Here is a 27,892-nt window from a genome sequence, read left to right as displayed (position 1 = left end):
GAACTTGCTACAGACTTGGGAAACCTCTTTTCCCAGGTAGGTCTCAATCTTTGACTGAAATCACACAAGCACAGGTGGTAAGACTGATCGAAAAGGCCCAATTCCGGAAGCATGCCCATTGGAAAAAACCTTGACATTTGACCCTGCACCAGGCGACCAGGGACTAAATCTTAAAGGTGGCCTGTTTTAGTATCAGGCTGTTGACCATATTTTAAAACTCTTCACCCTGGAGCATTAAGGAAGCACATGTCACTGAGAAGGAAGAATGACTCCCCTTCTCGGGCTTCTCCCAGGCAGCGCTTCCTGCAGGTGCAGAGCCCGGCTCGCTGCCCCCTCAGCGACGCCGCTGCCTGCGAGTGGCACTGAGGTCCCCGTGACACGAAGGGGCTTCAAGCCAGTGACAGGTCCTCCCCCCGCGGCCCTCACTGCACTACAGACCTGGGCTGTGACATCCCCTTCAGAGATGGCCCAGGGTCAACGTGACAGGCCAACCCCCTTCCTGCCTGGCAGCACCATGACCAACGCTGCTGCCTCGGCTTGTTTTCACGTCAGGACCATTTCAGATTTTCCCCTCACACGACCCTTAGATGCCCGTTGTCTGGAGGCACCCCACTCCCGGGGGACAGGGGCCGACCCCAAGCAGACAGGCAGCAACTGCGGAACAGAGGCTGAGAAGGATGACTGTTTATAAACATTTGGAATTTTATTTAAAAAAAAAAAATCACAACCATGAACATTGTTACAGTTAGAGGCCCTCTTGGTTCCCCACAATGATACTGAGCATGCTCACAAGGGGTTCCCATTAGTCTTAGTTAAACAACCATCTTTAAAAGGAGGAAAAAAAAACTCGGCACGCTACCATTGAACTTGTTTTAATGTTTCTTCACAAATGGTGAAAAATACTAAAGTACAGACAAGGAATAATCATAATGTTGTGGCCAACATTATAAATATGGAATTATAAATTTAAAACATTTTCTGGTTTAAAAAATAAATCTGGTAGTCAACGCAGCTTGCGGGGTCTCTGCATCTAGTAGGGCCGGTCTCTGCGTTCCTGACGGTGTTCACCTCTATGAGGGGGAAAGAAAAGGGGGGAAGGAGGGGCGCGGGTTAAAACGGGGAAAGGAAAGGAAGCCCTTCCACAGACCCGAGTCCTGGGGGAGCTTCCTGCCTGCGGACAGAGCCGGTTCCACCATCACATACTTATCCATCTTTCCAGGTCCTCCACGCCCGCCTCTTCTTCCTCCCATCTGCTCCATCAAAGGTCCAGGAGGACCCCCAGGGCCACCTCGTCTTCCTCCACCGAAGCCACCGCGGTCCATGCCCCGGCCGCCACGGAAGCCACCTCTGTCTCCACCACGGCCACCTCTGAACATGCCACCAGGACCACCGCGGTCCATGAGGCCACCTCTTCCTCCCCGCATGCCACCAGGGCCACCTCTGCCACGGTCACCGCCTGAGGTAAGAGAAAGGACAGATCAGTAGCAAGACAGACGGGTGGACGCAAAAGCTCTGCGCTTCTCCCGGAGCAGAGCCCTCACTTGGTCGGGACATCTGGGTTGGCCACCATTTAGCAGTGATGATGGCACTTAAGGGCCCAGATGCACTTACTGCAACCACTGACCTGGTTCTGAGCAGTGGACAGCTGTAGGTGACCAAGCCCACCAAGGTAGTAAGAGGGTTAGTACCAAGAAGCTGAGGGATGCTCCCCAAACCTGTACCTACCCGGGGGTGGGAAGGGTGGCGGGAGGAAGCCTTCAGGCTTCGGGGCCTTACACTGGTTGCATTCTGTTCTCCAGGCGAAATTCTGGTTTCCACACCCCCTGCATAAAATTGTACAATAGGAAGCATCAGTTATTTGAGCTAAGGAAGTTGAACAAGCAAAGACAACCTGTCAGCAAGCACACTCTCCACCACCACCAATAGGTCCTGGGTCAAACTCCACAGAAAATGGCTTCAGAACTAGAGCCTCAGGCAGCAACACACCATAGGACGCGCCTGATCCAGCAATACGTCTGTACGACCTCATACCTGTGACTTGAGAGTTCAGCGGAACTGTGACCTTTAGGAGGTTCTGAAGCAGCTGGTAAGTGACTGATTAGCCCCCGCTCCCCCCAATAGCAGTCAGTCATCATCCTACTTCTCTTCAGAATGGGAATAGGGCAAGATGTGGAGTGACGTCACTAGCAGGCTATCAATGTGCCAAGAGAAGTACATACGGATTGGGGCACTGCCAGTCTCCAGCTCGGTGCTGGACGTTTCCTCCTCCGGATGGGTTTCCTCGGGAGCCCCGGGGCCCTCTTGGGGGAAAGCCTCCTCTGTCTCCTCCTCGGCCTCCCATGCGACCCATGGGTCCTCCGGGGCCTCCTGGGCCTCCCGGACCTGAAATAAAGAACCACCACCCTTTACAGCACCAGGTTTGCTTCAGGGAAATGGCCACCGTCGTCATGGCCCCATCTGGCCCCTTTCCCACAAGCCCAAGGTCCTGAACAGCACAGGTATGAGCCGTGTGGCTGGGAAGCCACAGTCAGCTCCCAGAGCAGCTGTAGGAGGGCAGGTGTTTTCATACAGATGACGAGACCAAAGCGGCATAAATGCAACAGCTCCAGGGTTGACACCCAGGCAGAGTGTTCCAGCCTCTCTGACTAACCAAGGTTATGTTCTTCGCTTCCTTTTACTCCCATAAACTTTTTTTTTAAAAGAGAAGCACTGATGTGAGACACATCGATCAGTTGCCTCTCACACATGCCCCAACTGGGATCAAACCCGAGACCTTGGAAGGACACAGGACTGTGCTGCGGTGAGCCACACCGGCCACGACACTCCCAGAAACGTTCACTGCCAGCATCCCGTAGTCTAATATTACGTCCCCTTTTTATATTTCTAATTAGCTTGTCCACTCTAGAAACCAAATCTCTCCAAGATAAGTGTCTTAAGAACTTTCAACGCAGCCGCGGACTAGGTCCGAGCAGGTCGGTGCCTACCTCCTCGGAGTGGCGGTGGCATTCCCCTGCCCTCTCGAGGTGGCATGCCCCCCCGCATGCTGTTCATTGGCGGCTTCTTCCGAGCAAGGGACACTTTCAGCTTGCTTCCTTGGAAATCTTTCCCTAGAACGAGACAACACAACAGCAATGACTCCCAACCTTCAACTCTTCCTTCCTTCCTTGAAGGACTAGGCAAGGGAGACCACCCCTTTTCACCTACCCCCTCACCCTGCTGCACCAGTGGGCCCTGCCCAGAATCTAAGAGCCTTATTGGAAGGACCAGAAAAAAGCCTTTAGACATACTTAAAACCTCGAGGAAAAGTAAGCTGGGGGTGGGGGTGGCACCCTTGTCCAGCGCAGGGTGGGAAGTAGGGACAGGAAGAACAGGAAGTGCCAAGAGAGGAGGGCCAGGACCTGTCCTCTGACACGTTCGGGTTGATTTTGCCTGAAGTAAAATCTCAGCATCAATGTCAAGGCCATAGATAAATTAAAAAGTACAGTGCTAACATGTCTGGGTTTTCTGTACCTCCTGATGTCTGTGTTTAGATAACCACGTCAGAGAATGATGTCCTAACAGTCAGAATTCAATCTACTAGCAAAGCCCTCTCTCCCTGCGAGCTGACACAGGCGGCCCTGCAGCAGGCAGTTAGATGCAGCGAGCACACCCTGGTTGACGCCAAGGGTCCTACCATCAAACCAGTCCACGGCCGCCTTGGCCGTTGGTGGGTCTTCATAGGACACTGTAGCATCGCCTTTGGGCTTCCCTGTTTCCTTGTCCAAGTAGATGTGGATCATGGGCTGGCCCGTTCTCTTGTTCATCTAGGCAGCAAACAGCACAGGGGACTGTGATCATAATATACTTGTTTTTTGAGGAAAAAGTTCACATGAAATTCAGAGAAGTCCCTGTCAAAGGCAACAATCTTTCACAAACTCATGTTCAGTAAGATGTTAATTTATCTGAGTGGTGGAATTATGGGTGACTTATTTCTTAAATTGCTACAACAAATATATAAAATTATTCCCCCCTCCCCCAGATGTGTTTTATCCTAAGAACCAAAATAGGCTCAAAATCCCAAGTGTGTCTGTGAACAGCCTGGGTCCCACTCCTTCCCTAGCCGCCTTCTCCTGGTCCTTGTACCTACTCCACTCTGTCTGTGCCCACACTATAGGCACCCAGTGATGGAATCCATGCTGGACCACCTAAGAAAGGACTTGCAGAGTTAAAAAGCAGCCTTCAAATCATTAAGTACAGTAGATAGGGCTGTGTGTTCTTAATTAAGTACAACACAGCTGGTTTTTCCTCCAGAGCCAGAACAGATGCAGTTGGCTTAAGTTCAGGAGCCACATCGTTCAAGAATATGGCTTCATGTGTGTGTTTTGTATTAAATGTGAGCGTGATCCAAGTCCAATCTATACATTTGTTTTTATACCTAGAGATGCTTGAAAGTCTGATTATAGGGCTTAAAAAAAAAAAAGAAAAGAAAAGGTGCACCTGGCTGGCGTGGCCCAGTGGTTGAGTGTTGATGTATGAAACAGGAGGTCATGGTTCGATTTCTGGTCAGGGCACATGTCCAGGGTTGCGGGCTTGATCCCCATTGTGGGGCATGCAGGAGGCAGCCGATCAATGATTCTCACTCATCACTGATGTTTCTCTCTCTCTCTCTCTCCTCTCTAAAATCAATTAAAAAAAAATATATAAAAGGTACAATGCTTATATACATGTTGTAACTGATACCTATGCTTTAATAAGGGACATATACTTTTATAATCTCCATTATAAGACATAAATGGAGACATACAATGCTCATGAGAAAAAAAGATGATTCAGTATTATAAAAATATCATTTCTCAAGCTGTCTTATAGATTCAGTAAACACCCAATTTGGTGTTTTAAGGAGCTTTATAAATGGATTCCAAAATGTATACAAAAGAGGCAAGGAGTATAGCAAAACATTCCTGAAGAAAAAGAGCAAAGCAGAATAATTTGTCTTACTAGCTAAGATTTAGCACAACGACATAGTAATTATCTGCTATTAACACAGGATCACACAAATTAACAAAAAGTACACAAGACAATCAAAAAATAGATCCAGGTAGGGGTGGAACTTTCTATTCAGCATTCAGACAATATAAAGAACTATAATATAAGTCTACAACCCAATGAAAAATAAGACACAAACACATTTCCCAGAAGATGGCGTACAGGGAAAAAGCAAATCGAAAAATTAGCAACTTGAAAGACATGATTCCCAGTAGTGGTGAGAATGTGAATCAGTAATACTGTTGGGAGTCTAAGTGGTCGGCCATACCATTAACTTGTGAAGTTAAACATGTACATACCTTAAGCAATTTTATGCCTGGGTACAGCTGATCCTCATCCTTCATGGATTAAATATATACAAATTTGCCTACTCTCAAAAATAAAAATTTATAAACTCCAAAATCAATACTAGTGGCACTTTTGTGGTTATGTGTACACATGCAGAAAGGCAAATATTTTTAAAAAAATATATTTGATTTTTTACAGAGAGGGAGAGGGATAGAGAGCTAGAAACATCGATGAGAGAGAAACATTGATCAGCTGCCTCCTGTACACCCCCCACTGGGGATGTACCTGCAACCAAGGTACATGCCCTTGACTGGAATCGAACCTGGGACCATTTGGTCTGCAGGCTGATGCTCTATCCACTGAGCCAAACCGGTCAGGGCGGAGTGGCAAAATTTTTAAGTTGCCTGATGCACATGCTCACTCAGCTGAGGTCACACAAGACAACACTCTACCCTCTCATTCCCATTCTCTCTATAGATGACCCAAGGATGGACACTGTAGGGGAGGGGCAGGCAGCGCAGGGAGATCCAATGCTGAGGTGAGCTGGGAAAATCTGAATACCAATTAAGGCAGTCACCACGATGGAACTTCCTTTTCTCTTTGTAAAATAAAGAACTACCAGATGAACTGTTTTTAGGGTTATAACCTACCTGAGATATGCCTTCATTAACTCAAGTGTTTGTAGTGACTTTTAGAACCACTGTGAATAACAAGAATGATTGTACACACACTAGAGAAACTAGCGTACCGCGCACTAAGGGCTGTGTACAAGAATGCTCACTGCAGCATGGCTTATATATAGTAAAAGCCCAGAATCAACCCAACTGTTTTTGAGAGAATGTACTTAATAAATGAAATACAAGATTCCCAAACCTTGAGCTTTTGTTCTAGGGACCCCTACGTTCCTGTCTCAAAATCCATTGCTTAGTCTTCCCCATCTAACAACCCACCATTCCAGTAACTCAAATCAAAACTTTCTAGTCACAGCAGCTCCCTCGAGTTTGCCAGGGAAGCTCCTGCCCCAGACCCGACTTGTTATTCCCATTATTCTGAAATACCTTCTCCACTCCGAGCTGTATGGATGCGTTTCTTTTCTTTTATGCCTGCCCTCCTTGCTGTATTGTTTTCCTCTATAATTTAGAGGAAATAATTTTCCTCTATCATTTAACATACTATATTCCTTTTTGACTATGTTCCCTGCTATATGTAAACTCCAATGGCTTTTTTCTGGTTGACCCTCATATATTCCCACAATGGTACTGTCTTATGGCCAAGTTATCAAGTATGCTTAAAACCATGTTTAGCACTTTTTAAAATAAGGTTTTTGTCCTGGCCAGTGTGGCTCTGTTGGTTGGATGTCGTCCCGTACACCAAAGGGTTGCTGGTTCGATCACCAGTATGGGGCGTGCAGGAGGCAGCCGATCGATGCTGCGTTCTCAAACCAGTGTTTCTCTCCCTCTCAAAGTTAAAACTATTTTTTTGAAAAAATACTCAATTAAACAATTGATTTTTTAGTATGTTAAAGAACAAACCACAATACATCCAGAAAGAAAAATCAGTCAACTTCAGAAACTACTCTTAACAGCAACTGAGTCTCTTTAAAATGTGCTGTGGTTGGAACACCTGCCAGATTGCATGGTTACGCTCTCACTCACCTTAACAACTCCACACTGCTTGAAGAAGTCCGCCAGGTCATCTAGAGTCACATTGTCATTTAAACCTTGCACATAAATGGCACTATTGTCAGAGTCTTCATCTGGATCAACAGGTGGGCCTTCCAGAATAAAGACGACAGAAGGGAGTTACTGTCATGTATGTATAGGGGCTTATTAACCAACTGGTCCCTATTGTCTGCTAGTATTCATCACAAAACTAGGAGAACTACTAACCAGACTAATAAGAAAGCCATGAAACTTCTGGTTTATTTTGTTTAAGGCTATTACGAGTAGATACTTTTTTTGGAGGGGTTAATCCTCACCCGAGGATATTTTGCCATTGATTTTAGAGAGAGGGGGAGAGTCAGAGAGAAACGTCGATGTGAGAGACACACACTGAATTGTTGCATCACGCACACATCCCGACCAGGGCCGGGGATTAAGCTGGCAACCAAAGTAGGTGCCCTTAACTGGAATCGAACCCAGGACCCTGCAGTCTGCGGCCCGATGTTCTACCAAATAAGCCAAACGGGATAGGGTGAGTAGGTGCTTTTCATAAAGGAAGCCCCAAACTGCCCTTGACACCAAGAATATCACATTCATGATGAGGCTGCTAAACTCTACCACATACTCACTTGTGTGCTATTCGTGTATAAAGCACAGCGTGAAAGTGTAAAAGATAAAAATTCAAAATTACCTAGATCAAGATCCGGTCCTTCATCCATGGGTCCTGCCAACCAGGAAAGATCATATAAAATATTATTAGTGCATGCCTTGCAAGCTACAAAACCTTACAAACACACATAACTATCTACTATACCACCATTTGATGGGGCTTCATTAAATTCAAAATGACCCGCACCGCTAAAATGGAGCAGTGCCCCTTTAACATTTGTGAAAGGTTTCTAGGGTTTTTTCTTTTAAACCATTAACCAAATACACTCTCAATGCTTATGTGCCAAATTAGTGTTAAATTTAAGTCAAAATTTTTCCTCCAAATAAACCAAATTTAAAAAATGTATTCTCCCCCATATTACAGAAGCAGTTGATCAATACTTCAAGTTACCCTTTGTTTTGTAACCATAGGTTAACCTTATTACCCCTAAGACAATGCCGGCAGTACCCATTAGTCTCTTTTGTATAGATCATTTTTAAACCGCTTATGAAACTAATAAAAAATTATAGTTTTCTAAAAACTGACTTTTTTTTAAACACTATCCATGGTAATACTCAAAAACTTACCACCAGGCTTATTGAAGCCACCTCGCTCTCCAGCGCTGCTGGGGGGATAAACGAAGAAATGAAGGCCTTTCCCTTTAAAAGCCAGTACCGCTCTGAGCCTTGGGGGGGCTCGTGGGGAAGAAGGGCACTGGCTAAACATCTCCAAACAATGCATCTCTCTCATCTTGTCACTATGCCTTTCTTCAGGGCAGCTTGCTCAAATCTCCTTTATATACAACCTTGCTTGTCTGATTGTACACACCAGTGTGGCTGGTTCCTTTCATTTCGGGGGCTGGTATTAATAGTGCAATACTTGGCAAATGAGGGGGGAAAATGGATCCCAAACACCCACCCCACCAGCTGAAAAACAGAAAGAGCTTGGTGTAGAGAGGAGTAGCAAGCTGGGACAACTGGTAATGAACCTTTCCATGTTCATAAAGGTGCACCCTCAACCTCTCCCAGGGCAGAACCAAGTGAGACCCTGGGCTCCTAACAAGTCACAGTAGAATAAACAAGGAGACAACTACACTGAATGACTACATCACACACCAGAGGACGCATCCAGCCATCTTCAGCATAAAGCCATACATTTCAGGGCACTAATGAACTTACAATCACTGTGAAAAGAAAATTTACAACCAATTCCAAGGCTAAATGGACTGGGGGTGCAACTTTACAGACATATCCGTTGAGAATAACAACCATGGCAGGATAAAGTGACTGCCTTACATACTTTAAAGGGGAAGAAACTATGAATTGGGCCTTTTTTCCTTCTTTAAATTAAATAAAGGCAGCTCCTCAGTGGGAGGCCCAGAGTTTTCTCTAACCAGTATTGCACCTTTAATACCTGAATATACAATTTCAAGCTGTTGCATGCAGCTTTGTCTCCTTTTTTTTTTAAAGTACACACCATAAAATGTTCTCTCTCTTTAAACACAAAAGTTTACACTTTAATGTTACACAATTCTAGAGTATTATTATACCTCCTCTGGTTCATTACCAAACAACAAGTATGCAGTTACCAAAGTTACAGAAGGATTCCATTTATACAATGAAAACATTTTGTTAAAAATATTCTATGTATATTTTTCCTCTCCATATGGACACCGTGTCTAGTCCCACTTTTCATTATGCTGCCGGCTGAGTACTGAGTACGGGTACTTTTTAAGTATTGAAGTGTATACAAGGCTCTCACTTTGTAACCTGTAGCATATAAATGCGACAAAGCATGTTAAAAAGTTTCCACGTTTAACAGCCAATGAAAATATCAAAATACTGAGGCAATGAAAAAGGGCACGTTAACAACATTGAGTGCCTTACCTGCAGAAGACACTGAAAACCATCACCACACCACAATAAAAAAGAGGGGGGTGCCCCTGTCCTGTCCCCAAAGGGTCCAACGGACTGCTGCCCAGTCTGTTGAAAAACCTATGGGGAAAGCCATGACTTTTTCCTACGGCTCCAGGAGAGACTTCTCATCCAGGAAGAGCGGGCCCCTCTCCCAGCAATGTCTAGCAAAATTAGAATTTATTACTTCTGAAGTATTAAAATGAGTAAATTTGAAATTGGTTTTGCAATTGAAACATACTAAGACTTTTAGGTGATTGGAGACGTGATGATAGTAATTTCAAGTGTCTATGTCTATTTTAAAACATCCATAAAGAAGTGAAACCTTTATAATGGAATGACATTCTCCAAATCAGAGGATTGATTTTACTTTATACCAAATTATTCATAAAATTTTGCATGTTGTAAAAATGATTGTTTTTTCCAATAAAGATTTCACCAAAGACTTTTAAGTTATGCAGAATATCAGTACCTTTCAATAGTTAACAGATTTGCTAATACAAAAATTAAAGATAAAAATTTTAAATCTATTTAATTTTGAAGCCCACTTCTATAAAAGAAATCCTATTCAATTTTCCCTTGAGCCAACAGTGGCGTCAAACCCAATTTATACTTAATAGAGCATTCTGCATAACTTTTATACTAGTTTATATCGGGACAGAACACACACAGAACTAAGCCTTCTGGATTATGTTAACCACCAACATTATACCTCACCTTCATCAAAGTACAGATACCAGAAAGGAAAGAGGAGATGGGAGAAGGGAGGGGGAGGGCAGGCACAGGTAGCAGGGTTACGTTATTGATCTAAACAAAGTTTTCTAAACCAGATTGTGCCATCAATCAAAATGGTCAAACCGATTTAGACTTAAGATCTCCAATAAGGAGTAACACTAGAATTAACTATATACATTACTCTGCAAAAAGCTATTGGATTTTTCTGTGTACCAGGTGCACCTCAGGCTGTAGTTCAAGGGGTTATGGGGACCAAGATCTTCAGCATTATGTTCAACAGTTCGGAGTACAAACAGAAGTTGGGGACAAACATTGTGGAAAACAGCTGCATTCCTTTTTAGCAGTATATACACCAGGTATTTCAAGACAACCATTCAGAGACAATTAGTTAAAAACCTAGATTGTTAGAAGGGTGTGTGTGTTCCATCCCAAGTCTATTACCCACAGAGGCTTTTGACCTCTGGAAACCATGAAGGGAACTGAAAGCTCTAATTTCAAAACCATTCTTTGTTCTCCCCAACCCAACCCAGTAGACTGGCAGGGAAAAAGCAGACTGCCACTTAATATATGCCATAAAGATGACATTTCCATGTTTTAGAAGATGGCTTGGGCTCAAGAGATTGTCCATGGAAATGTAGAAATAAATTTCTTATGTCTTTCAGTCCCTTCTTTCCATTGAAAATCCTATGGATGAAACAAAATTAGGTAAAAGGAGAAAAGGTTTGCTCTTACCCCATTCCACCGCGTCCTCCTCCCCGCCCACCTCTGCTCATGCCTCCACGATCAAATCCCCCTCTTCCCCTGCCCCGGTTATCAGGGCCACTCATGCTCCGGTTCTCTCCTGGTCCGGAAAATCCTCCAGACTCCTGCCCATAAACACCCATGCTACTGGGGTGGTCCTGTCGGAATGAACCTGAGGAAAGAGTCACATCTGTAAGCCATGGACCAGCATTTATACCACTGCCTGTTGTCCTCTCTCCTGGAATCACAGAATTCTCAAGTGCCAAGCGCTAACCAAGGCACCATCCTCGATAACACACTTCTAATCATAGGTTCTTTTAAGTTCAACAAAAAGTGCTGGTTCGTCAAAGCTGAAGTAAACCTTCTATAGTTAGCCTAGAATAAACCATTCCCAAACAAAAAGCCCTCTAGCCAAAAGTCTGCAGGGTTCTGGATTATAAGATATCTCCAAAAATAGAGCCAGTTTCTTAGGGTTTTAGCACATGGCTAAGGGTTGGGCTCCATCAAGCAGCACTGCTCATTTCATAGTCATAACAACACATGCCCATGAATGGAACCTAATTAAAAAAACAAAACACCCCACATACACAACAATCTGGGTAGATTAAATTGTGAAGGTGGTTTGAGTTTTTGATGACTTCTTTACGTATATAAAACTGTGAGGAACTTTTTTTTCTCCTATGGACGTAAACAAAAAACACAGATAGCGTTTACTTGACTGTCCACACTGCAGTCTTCAGTAACTACCTGCTCATTGGCACTGAGTTGGGATGGGCAGGCCATAGGAATGCTGACTTCACTCACTGCATAAACTTCCCCAGAGAGACCAGGGTGCCAGTGCCAATCATGTACTCTGGCCAGTTACGAATCTCTTCTTTTTATGCAAGGTCTACTAGTAACAATTAAAGTGAAGAAAAGCACTGAAGTCTTTATTGGGACATCCAAGCTATGAGCCAGGATGCTATGCCCTAAAGATGCATCCTGGAGTCAAAAAGCAAACAATGATAAAGACCATTTCCCCACGTTCAGAAACTCCAAACATAATCACTCTTATTTGGTTTTCTCTCTTAGCAACTCACTCTGCTGCCCGTAGCTGCTGCTCTGTTGGCTATATTGACTTGGAGCCTGGCTGTAGGATCCAGTTTGGGGGGGGTAACTAGTGGGCGGCTGCTGCCCATAGCTGCTTTGTTGACCATAGCTACTCTGCTGTCCATAGCTGCTCGGCTGCCCATAGGTGTTCTGCTGAGAGTAACTGCTCTGATCATAACTAGTCGGCTGTGTAGAGGAATAGCTGAAAGAAAGAAAGAAAAAACACCATTTTAGAAAGGACAGGCTTATTCCTTCAAGCCCCCTAAATACAAGAGACATTCATAGCATGTGATATAGAAACCCTTAAAAATGCAGTTATTTCTACATATCAACCATTTGAATTTGTTTCTACCGCTCTATCCCTCTCCCTTCCCCCCTAAAATCAATAAAAACACATTTCACTTGATGTGGGGTTGGGGGAACAAGAAGTAATAAACCAAAGGGCAATAGGGTGGTGAAGACCGGGTGGGGGGTGGGATCTCTGTAATACTATCAATAAAAATGTATTAAAAAAACATATTTCAAATTGCTATATATAGTTTCAAACTTTCAGACAGGTCAATCATCTATGAAACCTGGGCATTAACACATTGCGTACCGCATAGAAATCTCTAAGACATACGCCAGGGACAAACTGCACGTTATTTAAATCATCATAATGCACTTTTGGTGGTGTTCTTCAATAATTATAACATTTTTATTTACAAAAAACAATTAAACAATTAAAGTTCCTAGTACTTTTTTAACGTATGGTACTGCGTAAAACATTTTCCTCTATGAAGAGGGACCAAACAAAATTTACATAAGTATCTAGATTCACTCCTTTTTCCATGGGCGTGAAAAACGAGAACACTCGTGAGTGGTCCTTAACAGATGGCGCGCGAAACACGAGAAAACTCCTGAGCGGTACGAAATGTGTTAATAAAGAAAAGACGGATAAAGAAACTTCAGAATCAAGGCACTGTATGAAAGATGAATGTTACATTGATATTCATCTTTTTGATATGGCAGGGAATCGAACCAAAGATACATTCTTAAACAGAAATAAAGCTTTAAAGAACTGGTATTAAACTCCATATGAACCATTATAATGAAAAACAAAAACAAATTTTAAAGCACAATTAAACTAAGCCTCTATCACCATCTCTCCCCACAGCTGTATGGACACAGCTCTCTTCACCGAGTGCAGCTTAGCAGGTGCAGGTGGGCCCTGTGGGAGAACTGTTGGAAGGCCTGCCCACTGCTACTCCCAGCTGCACAGAGACACTTACCAGTCAGCGGTACTGGCTCCTAAACCTGTTTATGCCTGCTGCTCTTAATGTGTAAACCAATGAAATGAGTGCAAAAGGAGGGTTATTTCTTCCAGCAAAACTAAGTTAACACTTTAGCGCATAATTCAGGCAAGTCTGAAAACTTGCTTCAATTTAAATGTGAGTGCAACAACTTGCAGTTCTTCCTACACTTTAAAGAAACTAAACCTGGATGTTGTAGATGCTGGTGTGGTTAACCTAGGACAAAGAATGCAGAACAAATAAACTAATAAAAAATAAAGAGCCTCAGCTCAACCATTAAAAGACCAGTGCATGAATGGAACTCTGCATTGTTAAATACAAAATGCTTAAGGTGAAGTTTCTTTTTAAAAAATATAATGCCCTGCATTTTGCTTGCTTTCAAATATTTCTGTTTCTCAGCCATCTGAATTAACTAAGAGAGCAAATTGAAAAGGACCTGGAGTGGTAAGAATATTGTTTGTGCTTAGAAGTGTTACTGGCTGCCAGGCACTGCTATGGGAACCCAGGACTGAGGTTTTAAAGTTAACAACATGTGGTCAGGCTTATCACTGGGAATCAGATTAACACAGATCACCCAAGGAAGCAGAAGCAAAGAGACTGACCTGGTAGGAGGATAGGATGGTGGTGCCGTGACTGGCTGCATGGGGTAGCTCCCAGGTACCTGGGGATAACTGTAGTTACTCTGTCCATATCCCAGGCTGGGCTGGTTGTAACCCCCCGTGCTGGATTGAGGTTGACTGGTCTCAGCGGGTTTGTTACCATCCTGTGGTCTAAAAGAAGAAATAAAAAAGTGAGACTTTTCACCCTCAACCATAAAACTCTTGGGTAAGAACTCTACAAATCTATGAGCAATATGCAATATTAGGACTGAGTTTGGAAAATCCAATTTTAAAGTGAACTGCATCAAACCCAGTGTCGGTCCAATTGTATTTGCTGGAGAACACTAAGGGAGGGGATGAATTAATCACATCCATAGAAGAGACATCACCCTGCTTCTGTTTTTCGTCCTCACCTGAGGATATCCTCGCCCTCTTGATTTTAGAGAGTGGAAGAGAGAGGGAAAGAGAGAGAAACATCGAGAAACACATCAACTGGTTGTCTTCTACATGTGCCCTGACCAGGGCTGGGCTGGGGAAAAGCTTGCAACCGAGATACGGATCCTTGACCAAAATCGAACCCTGGGCCCTTTGGTCTGCAGGCTGATACTCTATCCACTGAGCCAAACCAGTTAGGGCCATAGTGCTTCTTTTGTTCCATGTTAATAGCTATTAAAAGGTAGTTACAATATTTTGTGTTGTCAATTTAAGTGATATGAGAGGGGAGGTAATTTGTTAGGAAAGAAAATGCTATTTCTCAAAAAGGATGGTTGAAAGCAAACAAGAAAACTTTAACAATTCAAGTTTTAGGTTACAGTAACATTTATGTAAGTCCATGGCATTTATAGATCTGTACTACTTGTGGATTTACGTTTCTCATTCATTAAGAACAGACTTGAAAAAACATTTAACTCAGACTGCCATAGCTTGCCTCAAAATTTCTATAATGGAAATACCATGGTAGGTATATACCCTCCAGCCCCTCCTGCTCAGACGACCTGGGAAATATCCTTGTTAAGTGAGGAAAACCAATCCCAATTCTAAGGAAAAAAACCACAGTGGTTTCTATTACCTCTTTGCTTTAACATTTTGCAATAGGGCTGTAGCAAAGTAAGCTCAATCTATTTTAAGCAAAACTCCAAGAATCAGTAGGCAGACCAGAGAGGTTGGGGAAGTACTGATTTCTTTCTCCAAAGAGCTGAAATAGGTCACAAACCCCCTTTTTTCCCAGTGGAAAGGGGAATAGCTGTCACTGATCATAAGACAGACAGCTGTTTCAAAATGGTACGGATTGAAAATTAAGAAAAAAAAAAAAGGAACCAAAAAGGATGATTTAGAAAAAACCATTTAATATACAAAACCCTCCAGCTATGGCTTGGATATCCTGTTGCAACGGAGCATCAAGTGGGACTTAAACATTTGATGACACCGATATGCCTAGGTCAACTGAAACAAGGCCCTATACGAACCAGCTAGTTTACTTAGCTCTTACTGCACAGGCTGTTTAGCAGATTTAAACTACCAAGTAGCTCTGATTACTCACTGTGCATTTTAGGAGGAATTTCATGAGTGTTTGCCAGACCTAATTTCTTACTCTACAGCAGACAAAACGACTAGGCTACAAGTTGATCTCGTTTATTTCCTAAAAAAACTTCTTTCAAATCAGAATCCAATGTTCTGTCAAGATTGTATGCAGAAACCACCTAAGTGCACTGCCTAAAGCAAATAATATCTTCTGTTAAGTAACAACTAATAATGTTTACCTGCTAACCAGTCATGAAGTATGAACTTTGCCCCAATATTCACCCCCCAGCAGGATACCGTTAAGAATTTATACTCGCCTGTTATATTTGGGTTACCAAGCCACTACATAATACAGAGATCATGTCAACTCCTTAAGTTGACTTCCAGATGTGGAAATATCCTTTACTGACAACTGAGTCACATGATTGTTTCTTAAACCATATGATGACCCCCCCCCCCCCAATCTACATGTTTTACCCAAAGAGAAAGCTGTTACTCATTTACGGGGCCAATAAAACCAAAGGTAAAAATATCATTAGTTGTTCTGAGGTAAACCACACAATTTTCTCCTGGTTTTAGAAAAGTTAATACAATAGCTTCCTCCTACCCCAAAAGGTCTCCCTTCTGAAGCTACACTGACTATCCTTATTTTGGCCCCTGGATGGTACCATTTCTCTAAATGGAGAATAATGTGTAGTGTGTTCTAGTGCATTACTTTAATGACTAAGAATAAGAGCCAACATCTGAGTGCCCTGACCAGGTAGTAGCTCAGATGGTTAGAGCATCGTCCCGATATGCCAACATTGCAGGTTTGATCCCCCGTCAGGGCACATACAAAAAGCAACTAATGAAATGCATAAACTAGTGGAAGACCCAATCGATGTTTTTCTCTCTCCCCCTCTAAACATCAGCAAATAAAAACAAATAGCCCTAACCAATTTTTCTCAGTGGTTAGAGCTCCAGTCCTTGGACTGAAAGGTCACGGGTTTGATTCTGGTCTAGGGCATGTGCTTTGATTGCAGGCTCAATTCCCAGCCTGGTTGGGGTGCATGCAGGAGGCACACAATCGATGTGTGTGTTGCCCCCCCCCCCCCCGCCCCCTTTTCCACTCTCTAAAAATCAATGGGAAAAAGAATATCCTCGGGTGACAATTGACAAAAACCAAAAACCCCCACCTAAGTGTATGCGAGAGCAACTATTAAAAAGAAACTAAATCACTAGTGTGTGTAGTTGCTCTCCCCTGAATACCTGAGGCCAGTGCACTGTCGAGTTAGGAGGATGTGTTCTTACCTTGCAGGTGCAGTGGTTGCCGGCTGTTGCCCATAGGCCGGGTAAGCAGGCTGCGTGCCATAGGCAGACTGAGCTGCATAGGAGGCCTGGGTGGTAGTGACCGTAGCAGTGGTGGTATCATAAGCACCAGTGCCATACCCCTGGACAGGCTGACTGTAGGCCTGGGGGGCAGCTGGAGTAGTATAACCTGGAACAAACGAGAGTAGCGTCAGATTTCTGGCTCCTCAGAGATCTATCTACCTAACCACTCATTATCAGAACCATTTGTAAACCACCTACTTTCAGCCATCCCGTATTTAACTCCATTAAATATTTCCCCTTCAGTAAGAGTAGCAGCGACAAACCAATATTTAAAACCTAAATTCTCTGAATTTAAGTACCCCCCCCAAACCTCTCAAGCAGGAATAAAATGTCCCAGAAAGGGAAATAAAAGGCAATGACATAGCATCTTAAAATAGCTACGAATAAGGATCCAGGTACTAGTTTTAACATTAAAACCCACAATTTGAAATTACTTGTTTTCAGTCTCAAGCACTCCATCATGAACAGTTCATGTTTAATTTAAGGACACTGGAAATTCTAGAGAATGTGCTTAATTTTTAGTAGAAGATGTTAACGAGTGAACACTTCTAAGAACTGCTAATTTTGTTTCAGGTAACAAGTAACTAAAAAAATGCTTATCACCACGTTAAGATCGAAATAGCATACGGGTCTGTTCCTCTTATTTACCTACCACTAGCAAAAAGGTCCTTTTCCTCATCTATATTGGAGGTAGACCCTAGAGCCCCCTTACTATTTCCCAACCAAGTGTCACAAAGACCTGCTCTCACAGTTCTCTGTCTAGCTCCTGTCTTTGCTGGACCAGGCAGGATCCACGTGCCCTTTCACCTGGAACTTGGGCTGGAAGTCTGACACCGCCCCTCCCAGCCCCCAAATCTGCAGCTCCCTTTCCTGGGAGAGGTGTTATAACCTTTCCTGGTGCTGGGCTCACCTCCCTCCTATTCCTCCTCCTGGTCAGTGAGCACAAGTGAGCCATACAATAAAAAGTTATATCCAGCTCTAGCTGGTTTGGCTCAATGGATAGAGCATCGGCCTGCGGAAGGAAGGGTCCTGGGTTCGATTCCGGTCAAGGGCACATGCCCAGGTTGCAGGCTTGATCCCCCGTTGGGGGCATGTAGGAGGCAGCCAATCAATGGTTCTTTCTCATCATTGATGTTTCTCTCTCTCCCTCTCCCATCCTCTCTGAAATCAATAAAATATATTTTTAAAAGTTACTTCTAGCCATCAGCATTTATACCCATCAAAGAAAAATCCAAATCTCATTAAAGTAAAAAAAGTTTCAGTGTTAACAAGTCATGAATCAAGACTGGTGATTTTAGTTAAGATTTAGGACCTTAAACTTCACAGGGTACAACTATATTCTACATCCCAAACATTTTTTTTTTGGTAAATTCTGAAATTAATTATACACAAAGATAGTAATTTTGTTCTCAAACAAAGCAGGAAGCCTCAAACAGTGTAAGTTTTTTGAGTTGGAATGTTGTTCATCTAAACGTTTATTAACAGTTTTGTGCAGAGTCCTAATGTCAATCACATAGAGCACTCATTTAATTAAATTTAACTGGAATCTAATTCCACCTACACTATTAATCCTACACAGATTTTCCCCCTACACGACAGGCCATCTAGAAGATTTACAAGATTAAAAACAAAAACAAAACTGATCAGGGAAATAACTCACGTCATAAAACTATGCAGAAACAGAGCTTTGTAGTACTAAGATTATAGTAAGGCACTGAGTTAATTAATAATCTTTTAATTAATCTGTAGTACCAACACAAGCAGCCAAGCAAAATGAGCAAAAATTAATAAAGCAAAATGATAATAAAAAAAAAGACCAACAGCAAAAAAGACAACACATGCACTGACAACTTTAAGGAAAAAGGTATTAAAAAAGGTCACACAGCCCTAGCTGGTTTGGCTCAGTGGACAGAGTGGTAGCCTGCAGACTGAAGGGTCCCAGGTTTGATCCCCATCAAGGGCACGTGCCCGGGTTCTGGGCTTGATCCCCAGTAGGGGGTGTGCAGGAAGCAGACAATCAATGATTCTCTCTCATCATTGATGTTTCTTTCTCTCCCTTCCTCTCTGAAATCAATAAAAATATATTAAACAAACAAAACAAAAAAGATCACACAAATATATTTTTTGTTTAGCTTTACCAGTAAAAATTAACGTTTAAAATTTCTATTCCAATCAATGAATTGAGATTTATAAATAGGATCCCTTTTCATGAAATAATTTTAAAAATTCTAGAAGAGAAAAATGCCCTTGTCTATGTTCCTTACAGTAATTATCCAATGACTTTTACACGGAAGGCAGTATGAGGTTAAGGAGGAAAGTGGTTAAGTGTGCTTGAACCCACTTACTACCTATCAAGGACCTACTTAGTCTGGTTCAGTTTCAGTTTGCTCATCAGGTTTAAATTTTGTTCCTTTATGCCAGAGGTTCATGGGAGGATTAGGGGAGATATGACAGTCCTCCATAAACTATAAAGTCTATATAAACATTCCTTATATCTATTTGTTAAAAAAATATTTTTATTGATTTCAGAGAGGAGAGGGAGGGAGTGAGGGAGGGAGAGGGAGAGGGAGAGGGGGAGGGGGAGGGAGAGAGAGAGAGAGAGAGAGAGACAGACAGACAGACAGACAGACACAAAAACAGAAACACCAATGATGAGAATCACCGATAGGCTGCCTCCTACACACCCCACACTGGGGATCAAGCCTGCAACCTGGGCATGTGCCCTGACAGGAACTGAACCCTGACCTCCTGGTTCAAAGGTCTATACCAAACAACTGAGCCACACTGATGGGGCTCCTTATATTTTTAAGTGCAATCTCTTGTTCATCAAAGCTACTGGTTTCTGTGAAAGACCACTACATTTCCTAGAAATGATTTTATCATGTTCCTATAAAATGATCCAGGGATTCCAAAAGCTAGATCTAAGCAGTGTTCTTTTGAATTTATACTTTGTTTGGCTGAAGGTGGTCAAAAACTCCCAGTTATAAAATAAACAAGTCACGATGAAATACAGCTGTACTGTATATAGTTGTCCCTCAGTATCTGTGGGGCACTGGTTTCAGATTCCTGTGATTTGAGGATGCATAAGTCCCTTATGTAAAATGGAGCAGAACAATGCATATGTATTAAAAAGTTGCTAAGAGCATATACCTTAAAAGTTCTCATCACAAGAAAAAAATAAACAAGCGCTGATAGATGAACTAGACTTACTGTGATCATTTCACAACACAGTATATAAAAGTAAAAAATCATTATGCTGTACACTCCAAACTGTTGTATGTCAATTATAACTCAATAAAAAATGTTAGTTAGAATACATGAAGTTCATGTCACAATTTCAAAATTCTCTGCTAAAAATCCAACAGAAAGTTTAAACATTCCCCAACCTACTCAAGATATGTATTAGATTAGGGAGTACTTCCCATTAAATCCAGGACACTGTCACTCAATAAGATAAATTACAAACAGGTTTCTCCCCACTAAAGACTCTGATAGACTATATATAACTTAGAGAACTGCAGATGATTGGGAAAAAAGTTTTTACATCTGTAAGATTTTTGTATTAAGTATTCTTTAATAATAGTAGTAGCAATAATAAAGATGGGAGTAGGTGGGGAGAAGGTAGGGAATCCTAAAACAATTACACAATACTGAACATAAAAGTACTGTATAATTTTCATTTACTCCACTCTCAACCCCAGTATTAGGATAGTTTATTCTATTCTAATTCTTGGAATACTTTTTAGCTTGTGGAATGCTATATATATATACACACACATACGTACATATATATGTGTGTGTGTATATATATTTTTAAGACATACTATGAATTAAAATAATTCATCATCACTTAAATAGAAAACAAAATGTGTCTGGACTGGAAACCAACAAACAGACAAACATAATTGACATGCAGGGTGGCAGCCTTCACCTCTAAAGAAATCTAATCATGCACCTGTCCTTCAGGGAACATGGGGGGAAGTCAGCTGGGGAATAGTCATCTGAAGTACCTTTGGGAAGGTGAACTATTATTAAGGCTTGACACAGAAAAATGTAAAATAAAAAAGCAGAACTTTCCCCAAAATCACATAAAGAAAAAGGCATGGATCTGCAAATGGCACCTGAAGCAGTTGTCCATTAGCACCTTGCTGTGTATGATGTTAGAAAGTTTGAGGGTTAAACTAATGAAAACACCTATAGGGTTAACATTACAGGGTTAAACAAGATGGAAAGCATTTCCCATGCAAGAATGAGCAGGATAGTCAAACCTGTACTGGTCCCTTCTACTGTGGAAAGCACAAAACAAAAAGTAGAGGGTACACTATCAGATGAAGTAAACAGATGTGAAAACCAGTTTGATATTTTTAGCAGCTCAGTTTAAGAAGGCTCATTCTTACCCAAAATTAGCATTAGCACAATCTTTTATATATTTGCCATTTTGCTGTGAGATTATTCAATATACTGTATAAAATAGCTAAAGGAAAAGTTCTTTTTTCCCTTGGAATTTATTCCACCCACATTCTATCAGCGATCCCTCAAGGAATATAAGGGAAAAGGAGAAAAAAAATAACTCCTCTTAAGAATGCCAGATGCCAAGATATGGACCAGAATATACACCAAAGAGCACAAGTAACAAGCTTCTTAGCAAACACCTAGTTGCTGTGACCCAGAAGTATGTCCAAGGCAGGCTTTACCTGTGGGAGGCTGTCCATAAGAAGTCGCATAGGCTGTCTGCCCATAGGTAGCAGTGGTCTGAGCCTGGGTATAGCTGACATCAGTGGGCTGTCCATAGGTTCCATAACTTTGCTGCCCATATGCCTGCTCAAAGGAAATGGATGGAAAAACTTCAGATATATAAACCTTGTATTTTTAGGGAAAAAAACAACAAAAAAACACCCCACACCCGATTTACTTCTAAGTTTTTAAATTTAGAAGTTGAAAATATTGTTTTCAAATAAGATAAAAAAAAAAAAAAGACAAGTGATCACATTACTGTGAATTTTCCCTGATCTGATGCACTCTTATTTTTGTAAATTTAACTACAAAAAAGTTCCTGAGATAATTAGGCAAAATCACAGTTAACTGTACAGGAGATTAATAAGACACTCTCAAGGGATGAGCAATAAGGGAACAGGTGTACTATAATTACCAGCACTAAATGTACCAGTTTTAGCAACTGGAAACAAATATTAGGAAGACAAAACGAACAAAGAGAAAGGAAAATGAAAATCAAATCTACAGATAATTTTGAAAACCAGATTTTCAGTAGGACAAAGATTTCACCGCCAAGAAAATGAACTAGAACACTGCATGTCTCCTTAAGGTTAGCACATCAACAGCACTGTCTTTTGAACTTGGACATCAGTAATACAGAAAATTGGCAAGAAATGAGATGTTCTTTCAGATATTTGCATGATCATATTCTAGATCTGAATGACCAGTTACGTAGTATCTGCCAGAGATATCACATCATTCTGCCTGTTCTAGAATGTTCTTAGTACCCATTTTTAAGCCAGACCATTTCAGAATTTGAGGTGCTCTTGAGAACACTTGGAAGCTAATTTCTAGAATCTGCTGGCCTAGGGTTTTAAACACAGACTCATTTACTGAAGAACCCTTAACCTTACAGGTAGCGATACAAGCTGACCCTCCACTTACTATCTGACCACTGGTAAATGCCTTAATATCTATGCCCTGCATTTTTTCATTTGCCAGATGTCATATCACCTTCCTCTGTAGAAGGTGAATACATAGAAGGACCACGCATGGAGCAGGGCACCTAACTTGAGAAATGATACTAGAAAGGTATGGAGAGCTGGCAACTCCCAGATTGGGGATGGATCCATATATAATGGCATTCCCACTGTGAAAGTTTAAAATGCCTGGTTATTTTTATTACAAGCACATTACACTTTTCTATTACCTAACTTTTGAAAAAGAACTGTGCTGGCTATTGTTTGAATGGTTGATAGAAACATTTTATTTGGGGATGCAGCTACATACATATTTATCTTAAAGATTACCTGTGTGGTCTGTGCATATCCTTGAGTGGGCTGGGCGGTGTAAGCACTGTAGCTGTAAGAGAAATTAAATGCAAAAACTGAATATAGAACATTCATATTCCATTACTAAACCCCCCACAACTATAGCAGGCTCTGTTCCATTAATCAATTACACACAAAATACTGTTGTAAAAGACTGACTTACCCCTGCTGGGCTGCAGCTTGGCTGTAGGTACTGTAATCTGGAGGAAACAAGGAGAAAATAGTGTGAAGTCAGCAAAGGCAAGAAGGGAAAAAAGGGGGCAGGAATTCAGGTGGCAGGAAGATGAACTCTTTTAACTGACAGTGGTCGGCAAACTGCGGCTCGCGAGCCACATGCGGCTCTTTGGCCCCTTGAGTGTGGCTCTTCCACAAAATACCAACTTCTGAGCATGGGCCACGATCAATCACACTGTATGTGTGCGCCCGCACGTGGTATTTTGTGGAAGAGCCACACTCAAGGGGCCAAAGAGCCGCATATGTCTCGAGAGCCGCATATGTCTCGAGAGCCGCAGTTTGCCGACCACTGGTTTAGAGAGAAGCTATGGGCCAGCAGAGGTCTGAATGATTACCTCTTATTTCTTTTTAAATGTTATTGATTTTTTTTTTGAGAGAGAAAGGGAGAGGGATAGAGATAGAAACATTGATTGCTGCCTCCTGCACAGCCCCTACTGAGGATCGAGCCTGCAACCAGGACATGTGCCCTGATGGGAACTCAAACCCGTAACCTGTTGGTTCATAGGTTGAGGCTCAACCACTGAGCCATACCGGTGGGGTGAGTATCTCTTATTTCTTAATACCAATCCCAAAAATAAGTCTAAGCCAGTTTAACTCAAAGTTTGAACACAGTGCCAGCGAATGAGGTCAAGATCAGCTGATTTGGCAGAGATACTTGGCAGTTCCCATGACCACAACCCCCCCTTGACCACAGGCTGTCGTTTCAAATACATGATCATCATCCTAAGACTAGCAGAGAACAAGACAAACCAACAGGACCAGAAGTTTTATCTTCATACAAAAAGGAGGCAAGCGCCATTACAATGCTCAATACCAGGTTGATTACATTAGTAGATACATCTCCTCAAAAAGTCTTTCTATTGCTCCCTCACTTAGCAAATTAGACTAACTTTAACTGCATTCTCTAGCAGGACTGGTGGAAAACAGAACAGTCATCTCAATTCAGTGTTTTAAAGGGTTTGCTGTTGACTGTATCAGAGCTACAAACTGTACAATAACTCAAAAGCTAGAACATTATAAACCTCACCAAAAAGTTAAGGTAGTATCCTGGTATTTTGCAGAGAAAGCATTTAATCTTTTGGGGAAGAATTTGGTTTTAGGTAAAGTCATCTTTTTAAAACTCAAAATTCTTTCAATTAAAAAAAAAGCCACAATTTTTCTGCCCCCCCCTCTCTTTTTTCTAATTAAAACTTCCTGTAATCTTCCTCTGCATATGAAATATATAAAAAGGGACTAAAAATTCTGGTCCAGTAAGATCTACAAATAGTGAAAACAAAATGAAATGATTAAGAAGTTTGCACAGTACTACGGAATTAAACATATGTATGTTTTTAAAGTAGTTATTTTAAATCTTCACCTGAGCGCGCGCTCCACGTGAGATTGTTGCCTCCTGCACAATTGGGGCCAGGGAATGAAACTGCAACCCAGGTGTGTGCCCTTGACCAGAACTGAACTCGAGACCCTTAAGTGCGCAGGCCGACGCTCTAACCATCATACAACATCACCCAGAGCTAAAGTAATTATTATCTTTTTAAAAATTTAAATATCTTTTTATTGATTTCAGAGAGGAAAGGAGAGGGAAAGAGAGGGGGGAACATCAGTGATGAGAATCATTGATCGGCTGCCTCTCGCATGCCCCAACCTGGGCATGTGTCCTTAACTGGAATGGAACCTGGGACCCTTCAGTCCGAAGGCTCTATCCACTGAGCCAAGCCAGCTAGGGCTAAAGTACTAGTTATTTTTTAAAATTCTGCCCAATTCTTTGCTCTCCACAAGAAATACGTATCTTATTCTATGTTACAAGACAGTACTGCCATTAGAGCCGAACAAAAGGTCCTTCCTATTCCATTCAGAAGATAGTCCCTCATATGAAAGCAAACAGTTGTTGCCATTGCAGCTCTTCCTGGAGGGGTTTCTACCCCTCCTCCACTCAAAGTCCACCCGCCCGAGCGCATTTTGGTGAGTCCACCTCTTTTAAGTCAGCTCCTCTTTCTACTGCTACACTTCGCCTCCTTCCCTCCCTCCCTACAGCCTCAACTCAGAACCCAATCATCAGCATTATCAAATCAACTGCCCAAAGGCTATGAACCGTTTTTTTGTTCAAGAGAAACCAACCTGGAGGCAGCTGAAGGAGAAACCCAAGGCAGTGGTTCTCAACCTTGGCTGCACAGTAGAATCACCTGGGAATCTTTTTAAAATCCTGATTTCTGGGCCTCATCCTCCAGAAATTCTGTTTCTTTGTTATGGAGTGGGGCCACGACATTAGTAACAAAGAAACAGAATTTCCTGAGGATAAGGCCCAGAAATCAGGATTTTAAAAAGATTCCCAGGTGATTCTAATGTGCAGCCAAGGTTGAGAACCATTGCCTTAAGGCATTTTCAATAGCACTACAAGCTGTGCTCTCAATGCGGCAAATAAAAAGCAAATGCAAATCACTTCCCGGTGGTTTTCACAAAGTAAACACACCGAGGAGCATACAAAAATCGACTATTTCAACCTACACTCTGTTGAGGTTTCTGCTTGAGAAATGACACCAAATCTTTGACATCTAAGTCCCATGTTTGCAAGAGGACTTTCCTACAAGAGCGGTTATGTAAAACATAAACCTGGCAAAGCTGATACGGAACAACCCATGTTCCCAGCTCAGCGCGAAACCAAACGCTAGCCCTGCGTCGGTACCTAAGGGAGGCAGCCAACTTTGTTTTACGAAAACGTCTCTACCTGCAGCCCACAAACACCGGTCAGAGTATCTGGCCACCAGTTATGTGTTGTTTTAAACCCCCAACAGGCAGCTGAAGATTTCACTAAAAAGGGACGGCTGAGGAGGGGGCTGTGATCCAAGCGGGCCTGTCGAGTGTGGGCCACGTTCTAATTTCTTGGTCTGACTGGCAGCTAATTGGGAGTTTGCACTGTACTTCTCTGTTAAAATGGGCACATCCTGTACTTTTAAGTCCTCTTCTAGTATATCATACAAATGAGGACAAACAAAAAACAAAACAAAAAAACACCTAACGTTACATCCCCCACGGCAGCGGCTTGGAGATGCCTGACCGCGATCACTGCCCGTCTGCGGCCCCACGTGAGCACCGGGACGGGGCGGCGTGGCGGCGCCAAAACGCTCTGCCCCGAGGTCGGCAGGGCCCCGAAGCTCCGCGCAGGGCGCGCTAACTCCCCACTTAGAAGGGCGGGGAGCCGAAGGTCACCCCAGTTACCCCGCGGCCTCCCCACCGGCCCCACGCCTGAGCCCACACCCCGCAACGGGAATGCAACTAGGACACGGTGGGGAGCAGCAGACGGAAACGGAGGAGACGCCACGACGGGCCGACCCAGCCACCCCATCTCCTCCGGGGGCACCGCGCGCCCCGGCACCCACCGCCGCCATCTACCTGCTCCGGCCCTGAGCCCCGTCCTCAAGTCGTGGGGTTCTGGCCTCTCTCAGATCACAGCTCGGAGCGTCTCCCGTTTGCCTGCCTGCCTGCCTCTCTCTCCACTTCCTTCTCCCGCGCGCGCGGCCTTGCAAGCCGGGAGCGAGGCCGCCTGAGGACACCCCCGAGGCCCTGCCCGCCGCCGCGCCCCTCAAACACGCCTGGCCCCGGGGGCCGCTCCGGACCCACAGGCGAGCCCCTGCCCCCGAGCCGCCCTCCCTCCCCCGTCCCGACAACACCAACCAGCCCGCCGGCTTCCCTCGGGCCAACAAACGCGGGCGGCGGCGGCTCCCCGCGCCTCCCTCGCGCGCCGGCCGGGCCTTTTGTCTCCGCGGGTCGAGGAGGCGGACCTTTCCCCCCGCGGAGCCCGCGAGCCGGGCGGGTCTCGTCAGACCTCGGCTCCCCCTCGGCGTCGGCTGGAAAATGGCCCCGGGAAGCTCCTCAATTGCTTTCCGGGGCAGGAAGGAGCCCGTGGGAAAAGCGGAATTTGTGTTTTTTTTGGGGGGGCGGGAGCATGGAGGGGGCTTTGAAGGCGGGAGCGCCACCCGGTAAAGCCCGGTCGGGCCGTGAGGATGACGGGGCCCTCGCCCGAAGGCCGGCGCCCCTCTGCTCCCGCACCCGCCGGCCTTTCTTGTGTCTTCGCTTCCCCCTCGGGCTTCGGGGGGAGGCAGACTCGCCCCCGGGTCCCTGGAAGCGGGGGGTGGTGAGCGCGAGGGGACTGCACGCTCGCGGCTGGTCGAGCCGCCGCCGGGCCAGCCCCACTCCAGCTTCGGGGCCCCGCGCTCCGGGCCGGGCCGACCCCACCGCCACGCGGGGCCCCAGAGGCCGCAGGCCCCGCCCACGTGGCGGGCGGCCCGGAGCGCGGGGCCCCGACCGCCACACAATGGAGGCCACCGGAGGCCCCGCGCGCCCCCGCCGCCGCGAGCCCCCCGCGCGCGGCGGCGGGGGCGCTGGAAGATTCCAGAACCGGCCTGCCCGATGGGGGAGGGGAGGGCGAAGCGGGCCCTTCAGCTCGTCGGACAGTGGCGGGGGCCTCACCCCCTCCTCGGAACCCCCACTCAGCCGCCCCGACCACCCCCCGAGACGAGCAGCCCCCGACCTGGGCGCCCGGGTCGTCGCCGGCGCGGCCGCGTTTCCCCCGCACTCACCCGTGGACGCCATTTTCTCTCCTTCCTCCTCGTTCTCTCAACGTCCGTCTCCCTCGCCCTGGCCCCCTAGGCGCCGCACTGCGCAGGCGCGCAGCCCGCAACCCCGGGCGCTACCATCGGGCCCGGCCGCGGGGGGCGGCGGCGCAGGGAGGAACC

At 44.2% G+C, this 27,892-nt stretch overlaps 1 protein-coding gene across 7 annotated transcripts; it reads right to left on the bottom strand.

Moving 5' to 3' along the window:
- Nucleotides 1–678: 678 nt before the first annotated feature.
- EWSR1 (EWS RNA binding protein 1) lies at nucleotides 679–27,836 on the bottom strand. Of its 7 annotated transcripts, none has more exons than XM_070399702.1 (18): nucleotides 27,737–27,795; nucleotides 23,092–23,128; nucleotides 22,908–22,959; nucleotides 21,579–21,702; nucleotides 21,153–21,170; nucleotides 16,804–16,990; nucleotides 13,996–14,163; nucleotides 12,092–12,303; nucleotides 11,004–11,184; nucleotides 8,211–8,248; nucleotides 7,666–7,698; nucleotides 6,969–7,087; nucleotides 3,674–3,803; nucleotides 2,985–3,107; nucleotides 2,220–2,382; nucleotides 1,726–1,823; nucleotides 1,204–1,456; nucleotides 679–1,070 (listed from the first exon to the last, which is right to left on the bottom strand). In XM_070399702.1, exons 1-18 carry the CDS (start codon nucleotides 27,747–27,749, stop codon nucleotides 1,031–1,033), a joined length of 1,989 nt encoding a protein of 662 aa, XP_070255803.1. In that variant the 5' UTR covers nucleotides 27,750–27,795; the 3' UTR covers nucleotides 679–1,030. The 7 variants fall into 7 exon arrangements, with proteins under 7 accessions (XP_070255803.1, XP_070255804.1, XP_070255809.1 ...); XM_070399703.1 differs by having other exon boundaries at nucleotides 8,211–8,245; XM_070399708.1 differs by lacking the exon at nucleotides 27,737–27,795 and adding an exon at nucleotides 24,520–24,613.
- Between the last annotated feature and the right edge of the window lie 56 nt (nucleotides 27,837–27,892).

This window comes from Myotis yumanensis, unplaced genomic scaffold, assembly GCF_028538775.1.
Source record: "Myotis yumanensis isolate MYYU_CA2020_CCGP unplaced genomic scaffold, mMyoYum1.0.hap1 SCAF_19, whole genome shotgun sequence".
Lineage (NCBI taxonomy): Eukaryota > Metazoa > Chordata > Mammalia > Chiroptera > Vespertilionidae > Myotis > Myotis yumanensis.
The sequence above is the reverse complement of the archived record's forward strand: the minus strand, read 5'-3'. Positions and strand labels throughout refer to the sequence as shown.

What these genes read in the sequence shown, in the direction of transcription:
- EWSR1 (XM_070399702.1), bottom strand. An exon ending in CAGCAGCTACGGGCAGCAGA is followed by an intron (nt 11,185 to 12,091) that starts GTGAGTTGCTAA and finishes CTCTTTCCTCAG; the next exon opens with GTTCATTCCGACAGGACCAC. An exon ending in GACTGGCAGTGCCCCAATCC is followed by an intron (nt 1,824 to 2,219) that starts GTATGTACTTCT and finishes AATTTTATGCAG; the next exon opens with GGGGTGTGGAAACCAGAATT.